The 9,750-nt window shown below is 47.5% G+C and overlaps 1 protein-coding gene across 1 annotated transcript; it reads left to right on the top strand.

The window, feature by feature from the left end:
• Nucleotides 1–2,573: 2,573 nt before the first annotated feature.
• SMIM34 (small integral membrane protein 34) lies at nucleotides 2,574–9,500 on the top strand. Its single transcript, XM_047874069.1, has 4 exons — nucleotides 2,574–2,657; nucleotides 3,076–3,133; nucleotides 3,252–3,311; nucleotides 9,088–9,500. The coding sequence occupies exons 1-4, from the start codon at nucleotides 2,574–2,576 to the stop codon at nucleotides 9,498–9,500; spliced, it is 615 nt and encodes a 204-aa protein (XP_047730025.1).
• The last annotated feature ends 250 nt before the right edge of the window (nucleotides 9,501–9,750 follow it).

Here is a 9,750-nt window from a genome sequence, read left to right as displayed (position 1 = left end):
CTGTGCTGTCCGACCTCCCTTGGGGAGGGGGCAGTCTCACTGGTCTGTTCTGCGGTGGCCGTGAGAGCAACAGGCCAAGCGTGCAGGGCTCGGGCTCTGTCTCGTGGGCTCACTCTTGCCACCTCTCGCGGAGGCAGTGCTCAATGGCGGCCCCGTGTGGCCCCTGGAGGCAACAGCAGCGTTGGATGACTCAGGCGGCCCTCTGCCTTGGGCTGCCCTCCCCACCCCCTCTGGACGAAATCCCAGCGAGTCCCGGTCAACCCGGAGGCCTTAGGAGGGTGATAAATGTAGGACTTCCTGCTAACCAGGCACCGAGGGCCCAGAGAGTTCAGTGGGAGAAGACACGAGGTGTGGCTGTATTTGCCCCTGGGATTTATGAAATAGTTAACGTCACCACAATTTATTACCCTTTGTTTAAAAGTTGAGGTTTGGGGTGGTGAAGTGACTTGGCCACAGTCCCGCAGTGGGCACGTGGGGAAGTCCCAGCTAGAACCTGGCACCTCCGATTCCAAGGGCTGGGAGCCTTCCTCGGCACCTCCGTGGAGACGCGAGGTGACATGAAATGTCCTTCAACGGTGGAGAAGACAATGAATGGCGTTACAAAGGAAAGGCAGGGTGCTTGGGTCAGGGTGCTCAGTTGGTTAAGCGTCCCACTCTTGGTTTCCGCTTAGGTCATATGATCTCACAGCTGGTTCATCAGATCAAGTCCAGGGCTAGGCTCTGCGCTGACAGTGCGGATCCCGCTTGGCATTCTCTTTCCCTCTTTCTTTGCCCCTTTCTCTCTCTCTCTCTCTCTCTCTCTCTCTCTCAAAAATAAGCAAAAATAAAAAAAACTTAAAAAAAAAAAAGGAAAGGCAAGAATGACATATAGGTTAAAGATTTTTAAAACATGCAAAACATCTTTTAAATGTCCTCTGGAAGTTTGTACCCCCTGCAAGGCGGGAAACATCTGGAATCTGTGCTCCCGGCCAGAAGAGCTTGCCAGTGCCCTTTGTCTGGGGCAGGGCAGGGAGGAAGTTGGGTTGTTCTCCACAGGACTCCTGAATTGTCATTTTTAATGTCCTCTTGCACTGCAAGGAGTCAGAATTGGTTGGTGAAGTCTCCCTCCCCTAGAAAATACTCCTTAGAAAGAATGCCAAATGTGATTATGAGCATTTGTTTATTGACATTTTTTAAAAATGCCAGTTCTGACATCCTGAAATGTAAAGGCACTTGTTTCTATCCTTTTTCTTCTTCTTCTTCTTCTTTTTCTGGCTAATCAAATCCACACTATTGCTACCTTTGCTTCCAACTTAGACATCTTCTAAGCTGACTGGTTCTTCAGTAGAGAAAGAAAAGAAGAGGGAGGGATGGAGAGAAAGAAAGAAATGACTAATGGATGGATGGAAAGAAAAGAAAGAAGAAAGAAAGAAAGAAAGAAAGAAAAAGAGATAAAGAAAGGGAGGAAAAGAAAGAGGGAGGCAGTGAAAGAGGGAAGGAAAGAAGGAAGGGAGGGAGGAAGGAAGGAAGAAAGGAAGGAAGGAAGGAAGGAAGGAAGGAAGGAAGGAAATAAGCCACGGCTATCTGGGAGAATTTGGTCTCTAATGTCAAAGGAACCAGAAGGTGTTGGGGTCCTTTCTCCCAGAACTTTAGCTCAGACAAATATTTACCAGGTGAATGGCTTTGTTTGATTGCATTTTGTCTAGACTGAACCAGAAGGTCTAAAGAGACATACACAAATAGCAAGAAAATTCTTGGCCCTCGTGGTGGTACAACTTGTTCCATTTCACTGTTATGTAAGCATTCGGGAATGACAGAGTTAGCGTCATCCACACACTGCATACTAAGGCAGGCAGCTGCCCAGCCCCTGTGACCATGATCTTGACCACCTCTTCAACCCCAGGCACAGAGCACTTTCATTAGATGATGCCATGTGGCCACGGCCATGACAGAGTGTAGAATTCTTTTTTTAAATTAGCATTTGTAGGGGCACCTGGGTGGCTCAGTTGGTTGAGTCCAACTTTGGCTCGGGTCGTGATCTCATGGTTCGTGAGTTCGAGCCCCGCGTCGGGCTCTGTGCTGTCAGCTCGGAACCTGGAGCCTGTTTCGGATTCTGAGTCCCCCCCTCTCTCTCTGCCCCTTCCCCACGCATGCTGTGTCTCTCTCTGTCTCTCAAAAATGAATAGACATGGAAAAAAGATTTTTAAAATAGCGTTTGAATTTTCTGTATAAGCCTTCCACTTTATTTTCCCATAGTCTCTCAAGGCTTTCTGTGTTAAAGACACAGGGTGAGGTTCACATCGAAATGTAACATGCATGCAGAAAAGTGAATGTGGCCCAAGTGTATGATGCTATGAAGAGCCCCAAACTGGTCAAATCCATGGAACAGATTATGACCAGCACCCTAGGGTCCTCCTCCTTCCACCTTTAGTTACTTACCTTCAGCTGGAGGAGATCCACTGTCCTGACTTTTAACATCACGGTTCCACTTTGGCCAACGGGAAGGGTTTCAAGGTCATGGATATGCCTCAGCAATGACAACCTGCAGGGCAAGCGGTTGGGAGGATTCGTGGGGCTCTGGGTCCAGCTCAAAAATGACATTCAGGGTGTGGAACAAGAACGCCTTTGGCTTCAGACATCGCACCCCTGGCGCCTGTGAGCTGTGCGACACTGGGCAAGTCACTTCTCCGAGCCTGAAAGAGCATCACCCCCTCCTTAAGGGGGAATGACACTCCTGCCTCACGGGATTAGAGAGGCAGAAAGCGGGCCGAGAGCACCCAGTACAGAGCTATGCCCTAACCTTAGCTAGTACCCCTTGTAGAGTGTGGATGAGACCACAGGCCCCCTTTTTTGGCCTCCCCCATTTTTCTGGAGCTTAGTGAGCCCCGCATCCTGTGCCATCATCCTGCTGAGCTGAATGCGGAAACCTTCTGACCTCACCAGATGACATACTCCTTGAAGCCTCCAACTCCGGAGGCGCCAGCCGCCGAGGCCCGCCCTCCCTGCCCTGAGGCGGCTGGCCTTGACAGCCCTCCCATTCAGACACCTCCACAGAAGTGGCTCCTCCCCACGCCTCCCCTTCCCCTGCCTCCCCAGGCTTCCTTCCTGTATGGAACCAGACGGGACCGGATCCCACTGCTCCCCCACCTTACAGGTGAGGCAACTGTTAATCACGGTGGGAAAGGAATTGCCAGGATCACAGGGCGAGCGCACAGCTGGGACCAGCGTCCTGGCTTCTGACCCTGATCCGCCCTTTGCCTTTTGTCATCCAGGGACCCCTTCTGGTCGGTGTGGGAAATCCCTGTCTGCGTGGCACAACGGGAAGAACCACGGTCCAGCTGTCCCCCTACAGAGAGACCACAGGAGCCCAAATAGAATGGTGACAAAGATTTCCATCTAAGTAATGGATGTGTGTGTTACTGAATAGGGAGCACACAGAGACGGTTAAATTTCTTTATATACGTAAAAAAAAATACAGGGAGAATTCTACCCCCACTCCTGTTCTCCATCTACCCAATTGTCTTCTTCTCCAAATAACTCCCGTTCTTACCGTCTCCAGCCATCCTTAAAGCTTTCTGATGCCAAAAGAAGCCAACTAGATCTATATGATTTCCCTACTTTTTTAGAAAGGGTGACAATACCCTCTTCTTTGCTCTTTTCATTCCATAGTACACGTTGGGGAACTTTACACATCAGTACACAAACAGCCTCCGCATTTCTTTGTCACAGCCGCAGAGTATTCCGTTGTCTTATACCTGTGTTACGTTATTGAAATAGAATTCGGATCCCACAAAGGTCACCCACTTACAGCGTACAATTCAGTAGCTTTTAGTATATTCGCAGAAGAGTTGTGCAACCAGCACCACAATTAATTTAGCACCCTTTATCATCCCTAAAAGAAACCCTTTACCCCATAGTTATCACCCCACAACCCCCACCCCAGCCCATGGCAACCACTAGTCTACTTTCTGTCTTTATAGATCAGTCTGTTCTGGACATTTCATGCACGTGGAACCATACAATGTATTGTTCTTTGTAACTGGAGCCTTCCATTTGTAATGTTTTCAAGGTCCATCCACGTGGCAACACGTGTCCGTACTTCGCTCCTTTTCACTGTCAAATAATATTCCATCGTATGGATAGACCGCATTTTACTGCCCAATCATCAGTGGATAGACATTTGGACCGCTGCCACTTGTTAGCTATTACGAGTAATCCTGCTGTGAACATCCAAACGCAAGTTTTTGTCCAGGTGTTTGTTCCCATCTCTCCTAGATACAGACCCAAGAGTGGAATTGCCGGACCTTGTGGTCTGTTTTATAATTTGCTTATCTCGTCGCCTCCTGATGGAAGTTTGACCAAATGACATCTTAAAAGCCAACAACCCTTGGGGTGCCTGGGTGGCTCAGTCGGTTGAGTGTCCGACTTCAGCGCAGGTCATGATCTCACGGTCCGTGAGTTCGAGCCCCGCGTCGGGCTCTGTGCTGACAGCTCAGAGCCTGGAGCCTGTTTCAGATTCTGTGTCTCCCTCTCTCTGACCCTCCCCCGTTCATGCTCTGTCTCTCCCTGTCTCAAAAATAAATAAACGTTAAAAAAAATTTTTTTTAAACCCAACAACCCTTACATGTTTGGCAGGTGCTGATCTTATTAGCGAGGATTCAGGAGTAGGGCTGGGAACAGTGGCTGCACAGACCCTACCAAAGCTCCCTGCTTTTTTTTCTTTTTTCCTCCCAGACTCATTGTTCTAGCACTTTCTGGTTAAATTTACTCCGATTCCAGTGTGGGCTGTGACTCACGGGTGTGGGAAAAGGAAGCACCACTCTTCACAGCTCGACCTGTCATCCCACTGCCCACTGATCCCTGAGGGGGAACCCAGGTCCCTCAGCTATGTCCCCCCACCCCCCACCCCCATGCCTGTGTCTTCCTGTCTGGGTTTCCTCATCCGGGAGACAGTCCAAGAGGAAGCTGGTGACTCTTGACCATGGAGTTTCCTGACCCGGTGACAACAGGCCACTGCCACACCTGACCGTCTGCCACACCTGCGACAGGTGCAGAACAGGGGAATTCAGGAACCATCCAGGCTATAAGCTGGTGAGCCAGCCTCAGGGAGAGCTGGAGACTCCTTGGTACCAGCATTGTTTTTAAACACTCCGTTGCGTTAGGCCTTCTCAACAAGCTTAAGCCAGGAAGTACTTTGTGTTCTGAGCCAACAGGAGACAGATTTCGATCTCTTGATTAACTAAAGGAGAGAAAATGAGTCCCGCTCTTCTCTGCTAAGTTTCTATTTGGTATTGCCCCAAAATTCTCCAGGTATCATGTTACTCCCTGCTCAGGAAACTCCGTGCGGCCAGACGTCAGTTGGATCTTGCAGGGAAGAGTTCTCATTCTGTCTTCTCTTTCCACGGCCGCTGCTTAAACTCGCCTCCCCAGGAGTCAAGGAACAGACCACCTCGTGGAATGTGAGTATTCTGCTTCAGTGCACGGAGGGGCTGTTCTAGAATGACCGCTCTATTTCACAGCATGAAATTAGAAGTGCCAGATGGCACAGATAGAAAGGTTTGCCTTTTTACAGGATGTGCTTATCCATTAAGATACAACCAGCTCATTCTTATTTATTTTTATTTATTTTTTATTTTTTTTAACACGTATTTATTTTTGAGAGACAGAGACAGAGTGTGAGTGGGGGAGGGGCAGAGAGAGAGAGAGAGAGAGAGAGAGAGAGAGGGAGACACAGAATCGGAAGCAGGCTCCAGGCTCTGAGCTGTCAGCACGGAGCCCGACGCGGGACTTGAACTCATGAACCGTGAGATCATGACCCGTGAGATCATGACCCGAGGCAAAGTCGGAGGTTCAACCGACTGAGCTACCCGGACGCCCTTTATTATTTTTTTAAAAGAAAAGTGAAGAACAGTGGACTGCAATAATGAAGGCTGTGAGTTTCCTTCATGTGGAAATGGACTACTTTTAAAATAATTTAATGTCCCGTAGTTCTTGGTTGGGTGTACTTTCTATGTATTTGAACACATCACATCCTTCTCTAACAACTCACAGTAGAGTTCTGAGCTCATAATGTGTCTGTGGGATTTATCCTATGACCCATCTGAATACGTCTGTGTTCACACAGGGCGAGAAATGGGGATTTGAGCTGGTCAAGTTCAATTAGAAAATGTCTCACTTTTTTATGTCCTACTTCTGTGGCTTTCATTCCATTTGTACTGGCTCTCCTAGGAGAGAAAACAGTTTTGAATTAAACAGCAATTAAGATTTTAATCTTCTGGTCTTGGAAGGGCACACGGTGTCATTACCCAGGGGCACCTCACCACGGAAACCGGAGAAGTGCCCACTTGTACCCTTTCCTTTTTAAATTAACTTCTTTTTGAAGATAAATACACATGGTACAAAATGTACCAGAGGGCACTCATGAGAAGTACATCTCATCCCTCATACTCTTCCCCAAGTGCCTCCACAGGTACCAATTTCTTGTGTATTCTCCCAGGGATATTTTATGCGTATATGAGCTTCAAGCAAATAAAATATCCTCCCCTCTTTTATGCATATGATTATATACTGCAACATGGTCAGCTTACTTTTTCTAAATTTTTTTTTAATGTTTATATTTATTTTTTGAGACAGAGAGAGACAGAGCATGAGCAGGGGAGGGGCAGAGAGAGAGGAGACTCAGAATCCGAAGCAGGCTCCAGGCTCTGAGCCGTCAGCACAGAGCCGGACGCGGGGCTCGAACTCGCCCTTCTGTGAGATCATGACCTGAGCCGGAGTCAGACGCTCAACCGACTGAGCTACCCAGATGCCCCAGCTTACTTTTTCATATATTAATATTTAGTACCCCCCCCAAAAAAAACTCTATTACTTTTTATGGCTCCGTCGTATTCCACATGATGGACTTTCCAAAAGGTGTTAAACTATCCCCCAATTGACGTTATTCAGGCTGTTCCTAAGCATTGATCATCACAAGCAATGTTTAAACATCATTATTGTGGACGTTTTCCAGCATATCTTAGGATAAATTCCTACAGGGACAGCTGCTTGGTCAAAGGTAAGTGCATTTGTAATGTCGATAGATATCCTGACTGTGCCTTCCGTATCGGTTGTATGAATTTCCACTCTTTCCAGCATTGAGCAAATGCCTGAAAGTATATTCTGAAACATTCGTTTTCAAACTTTATAGATCAGAAAATGTTACCTTGATGTGGTTTTCATTTGCATTTACCTTATTATGAGGAAGACTGAGAAGACTTTTTTTATGTTCCAGATCCCCTTGATTTTCCATCACCTCATTGCCCACGCCCCTATGCATGTTTTTCAACTGAGGCTTTGGACTTTTCTAATAAGATTGAAGGCTATTAAGAAATTTAGTGATGGGGCACCTTTGGTTGGGGGGGCTCATTTGGGAGCGTCTGACTCTTGATTTCGGCTCAAGTCATAATCCTAGGGTCGTGGGATTGAGCCCTGCATCAGGCTCTGCACGGAGCATGGAACCTGCTTAAGATTTTCTCTCTTTCTCTCCCTCTGCTACTCCCCTGCTCTCTCTCTCTAAAAAAGTATTTTTTTTTAATTTTGAAAAATATTTATTTATTGTTGAGAGACAGAGAGAGAGGAAGTGCAAGTGGGGGAAGGGCAGAGAGAAGGGGAGACACAGAATTCGAAGCAGGCTCCAGGCTCCCAGCTGTCAGCACAGAGCCTGACGCGGGGCTCGAACTCACAAGCTGTGGGATCATGACCTGAGCCCAAGTCGGATGCTTAACTGACTGAGCCACCCAGGCGCCCCATAAAAAAAAGTACTTTTTAAATGTTTATTTTATTTTTTGAGAAAGAGCGAGTGAGTGGGGGGAGGGGCAGAGAGAAAGGGAGACAGAGGATCTGAACCAGGCTCTGTGCTGACAGCAGAGAGCCTGATGCGGGGCTTGAACTCACAAACTGGGAGATCATGACCTGAGCTGAAGATGGTCACTTAACAGACTGAGCCACCCAGGTGCCCCCCCCCCCATTTTTTTTAATTTAAGAAATTTCATGATAAAATTGCAGTTTTCCTCTAGTTTTCCATTTGTCTTTGGATTTTATAGTATGCCATAACTTTAAAGTTTCCTATGTAGTTGAATTTAACATTTTCTCCCTGCTTTTTTTTTCCTTCTGAATTTTCACGTTGTACTTAGAAAGGGATATCCCACACCGCAATACCAAAGGAACAAAATCTGCCTTGATTTTTCTAGTACTTTAAATTGTTTCTTTTTTTATGTTAAAATCTTTGATCTGGACTGTTTTTTGTTTCAACGTTTTTTTTTTTTTTATTATTTATTTTTGGGACAGAGAGAGACAGAGCATGAACGGGGGAGGGGCAGAGAGAGAGGGAGACACAGAATCGGAAACAGGCTCCAGGCTCTGAACCATCAGCCCAGAGCCCGACGTGGGGCTCGAACTCCCGGACCGCGAGATCGTGACCTGGCTGAAGTCGGACGCTCAACCGACTGCGCCACCCAGGCGCCCCCGGGGGGGACTTTTTAGGGAGACTTGCACCTGGTTCTGAAGAGCCCCCATGCCCTTTGCAAAGCCCAGTTAAGCCATGGCAGCTGGGCTGTGGGCAAATAAAGCACTCATTCAATGCAAAAAAAAAGTAAATTATTTTTCTGGCTGGCTCCTTTTAAATTTCTGGCTAGGCTAATTTCCACTCACCACTCATTGTTTTCAGATGTTTCCCTCCCTGGTGGTCTAGCGGTTAGGATTGGGCGCTCTCAGATGTTTCCCAATTAGTCTTGAGAGCTGATGTTTTCAATATTCATAGTTTGTCTATTTCGCAAAGAAATTCTACTGATATTTTTACTGCAATTATGTTAGCTGCATAGATTACTTTAGGGGCAATCGATATCTGTACAATGTTGCATCTCCCATTTAAGAACTTGGTGTTTTCGAACCCTTTTGATTTTTAAAAATATATTGATATATATGTTGTCAGGCTCCTGCCCATTCAACAGAGAGAGCCCCTGTAGGCAGCCCCATGTTTCCCACTGATGTGAGGATCACACTCTCATAGGCTTGGCCAGGCAGCCCTCAGGCCAGGATTCTGGGTCTCATCTGGATCTCTCTGTTTCTCAGTAATCAAGTGGACTCCTCAGGGAGCCCCCCACCCGACCCAGGCCAGCACTGGCCTAGGCTACCTGCTGAGGGACCACATGGAGGGGAAGAATGGCACCAACTCCACCAGGGCCCTGAAACTTCCAGATGGGACCAGCGCTGCCTGGTACATTCTCACCATCATTGGCATCTACGGAGTGATTTTCCTCTTCCGATTGGCCAGCAACATCCTCAGAAAGAATGATAAATCCTTGGAAGATATCTACTACTCAAATTTGACCTCCGAACTCAAAAAGAAACATCTCCAAAGCAAGGTGGCCAAATGCTCTGCACTGACCTTTAGCAACAGAGCTGTCCTGCAGTCCAACCAGGCCAGCCTGGAACCAAAATGTAAAAATAGTGGGTGCCAAACTGAAATCCAAGGGATCCCTTGAAAGTCAAGGCGAACAGACCTCCACAGAAGAGGCCCAAGTTTCATGCAAGGGGGAGAAGCCTTGAGTCTACCTGGAACCTTGATAGAGGGGTCAAGTCCTTGAGTGGAGCTAGAAGAACATTACTGGGGCACTTACGCCGATGGGAGCATGGCCAAAAGCCAGCGTCCTGTTTCCTTCTCAGGCTTTCTGGCACTTGGAGACGAGACAGCAGAGGCAGTGGCTCCAGTCATACCCATCACTGGAAGAGCCT

Source organism: Prionailurus viverrinus, chromosome C2 (assembly GCF_022837055.1).
Source record: "Prionailurus viverrinus isolate Anna chromosome C2, UM_Priviv_1.0, whole genome shotgun sequence".
NCBI classification, from domain to species: domain Eukaryota; kingdom Metazoa; phylum Chordata; class Mammalia; order Carnivora; family Felidae; genus Prionailurus; species Prionailurus viverrinus.
Note: the sequence above shows the minus strand (reverse complement) of the source record. Positions and strands in the feature narration are given on the sequence as shown.

Excerpts from the sequence above, each read along its gene's own strand:
- SMIM34 (XM_047874069.1), top strand. The coding sequence starts at position 2,574 with ATGACATTCAGGGTGTGGAACAAGAACGCCTTTGGCTTCAGACATCGC. Across the intron at positions 2,658-3,075 it reads AGCTGTGCGACACTGGGCAA|GCTTCCTTCCTGTATGGAAC; the intron begins GTCACTTCTCCG and ends CTGCCTCCCCAG. Across the intron at positions 3,134-3,251 it reads ACTGCTCCCCCACCTTACAG|GGACCCCTTCTGGTCGGTGT; the intron begins GTGAGGCAACTG and ends TTTGTCATCCAG.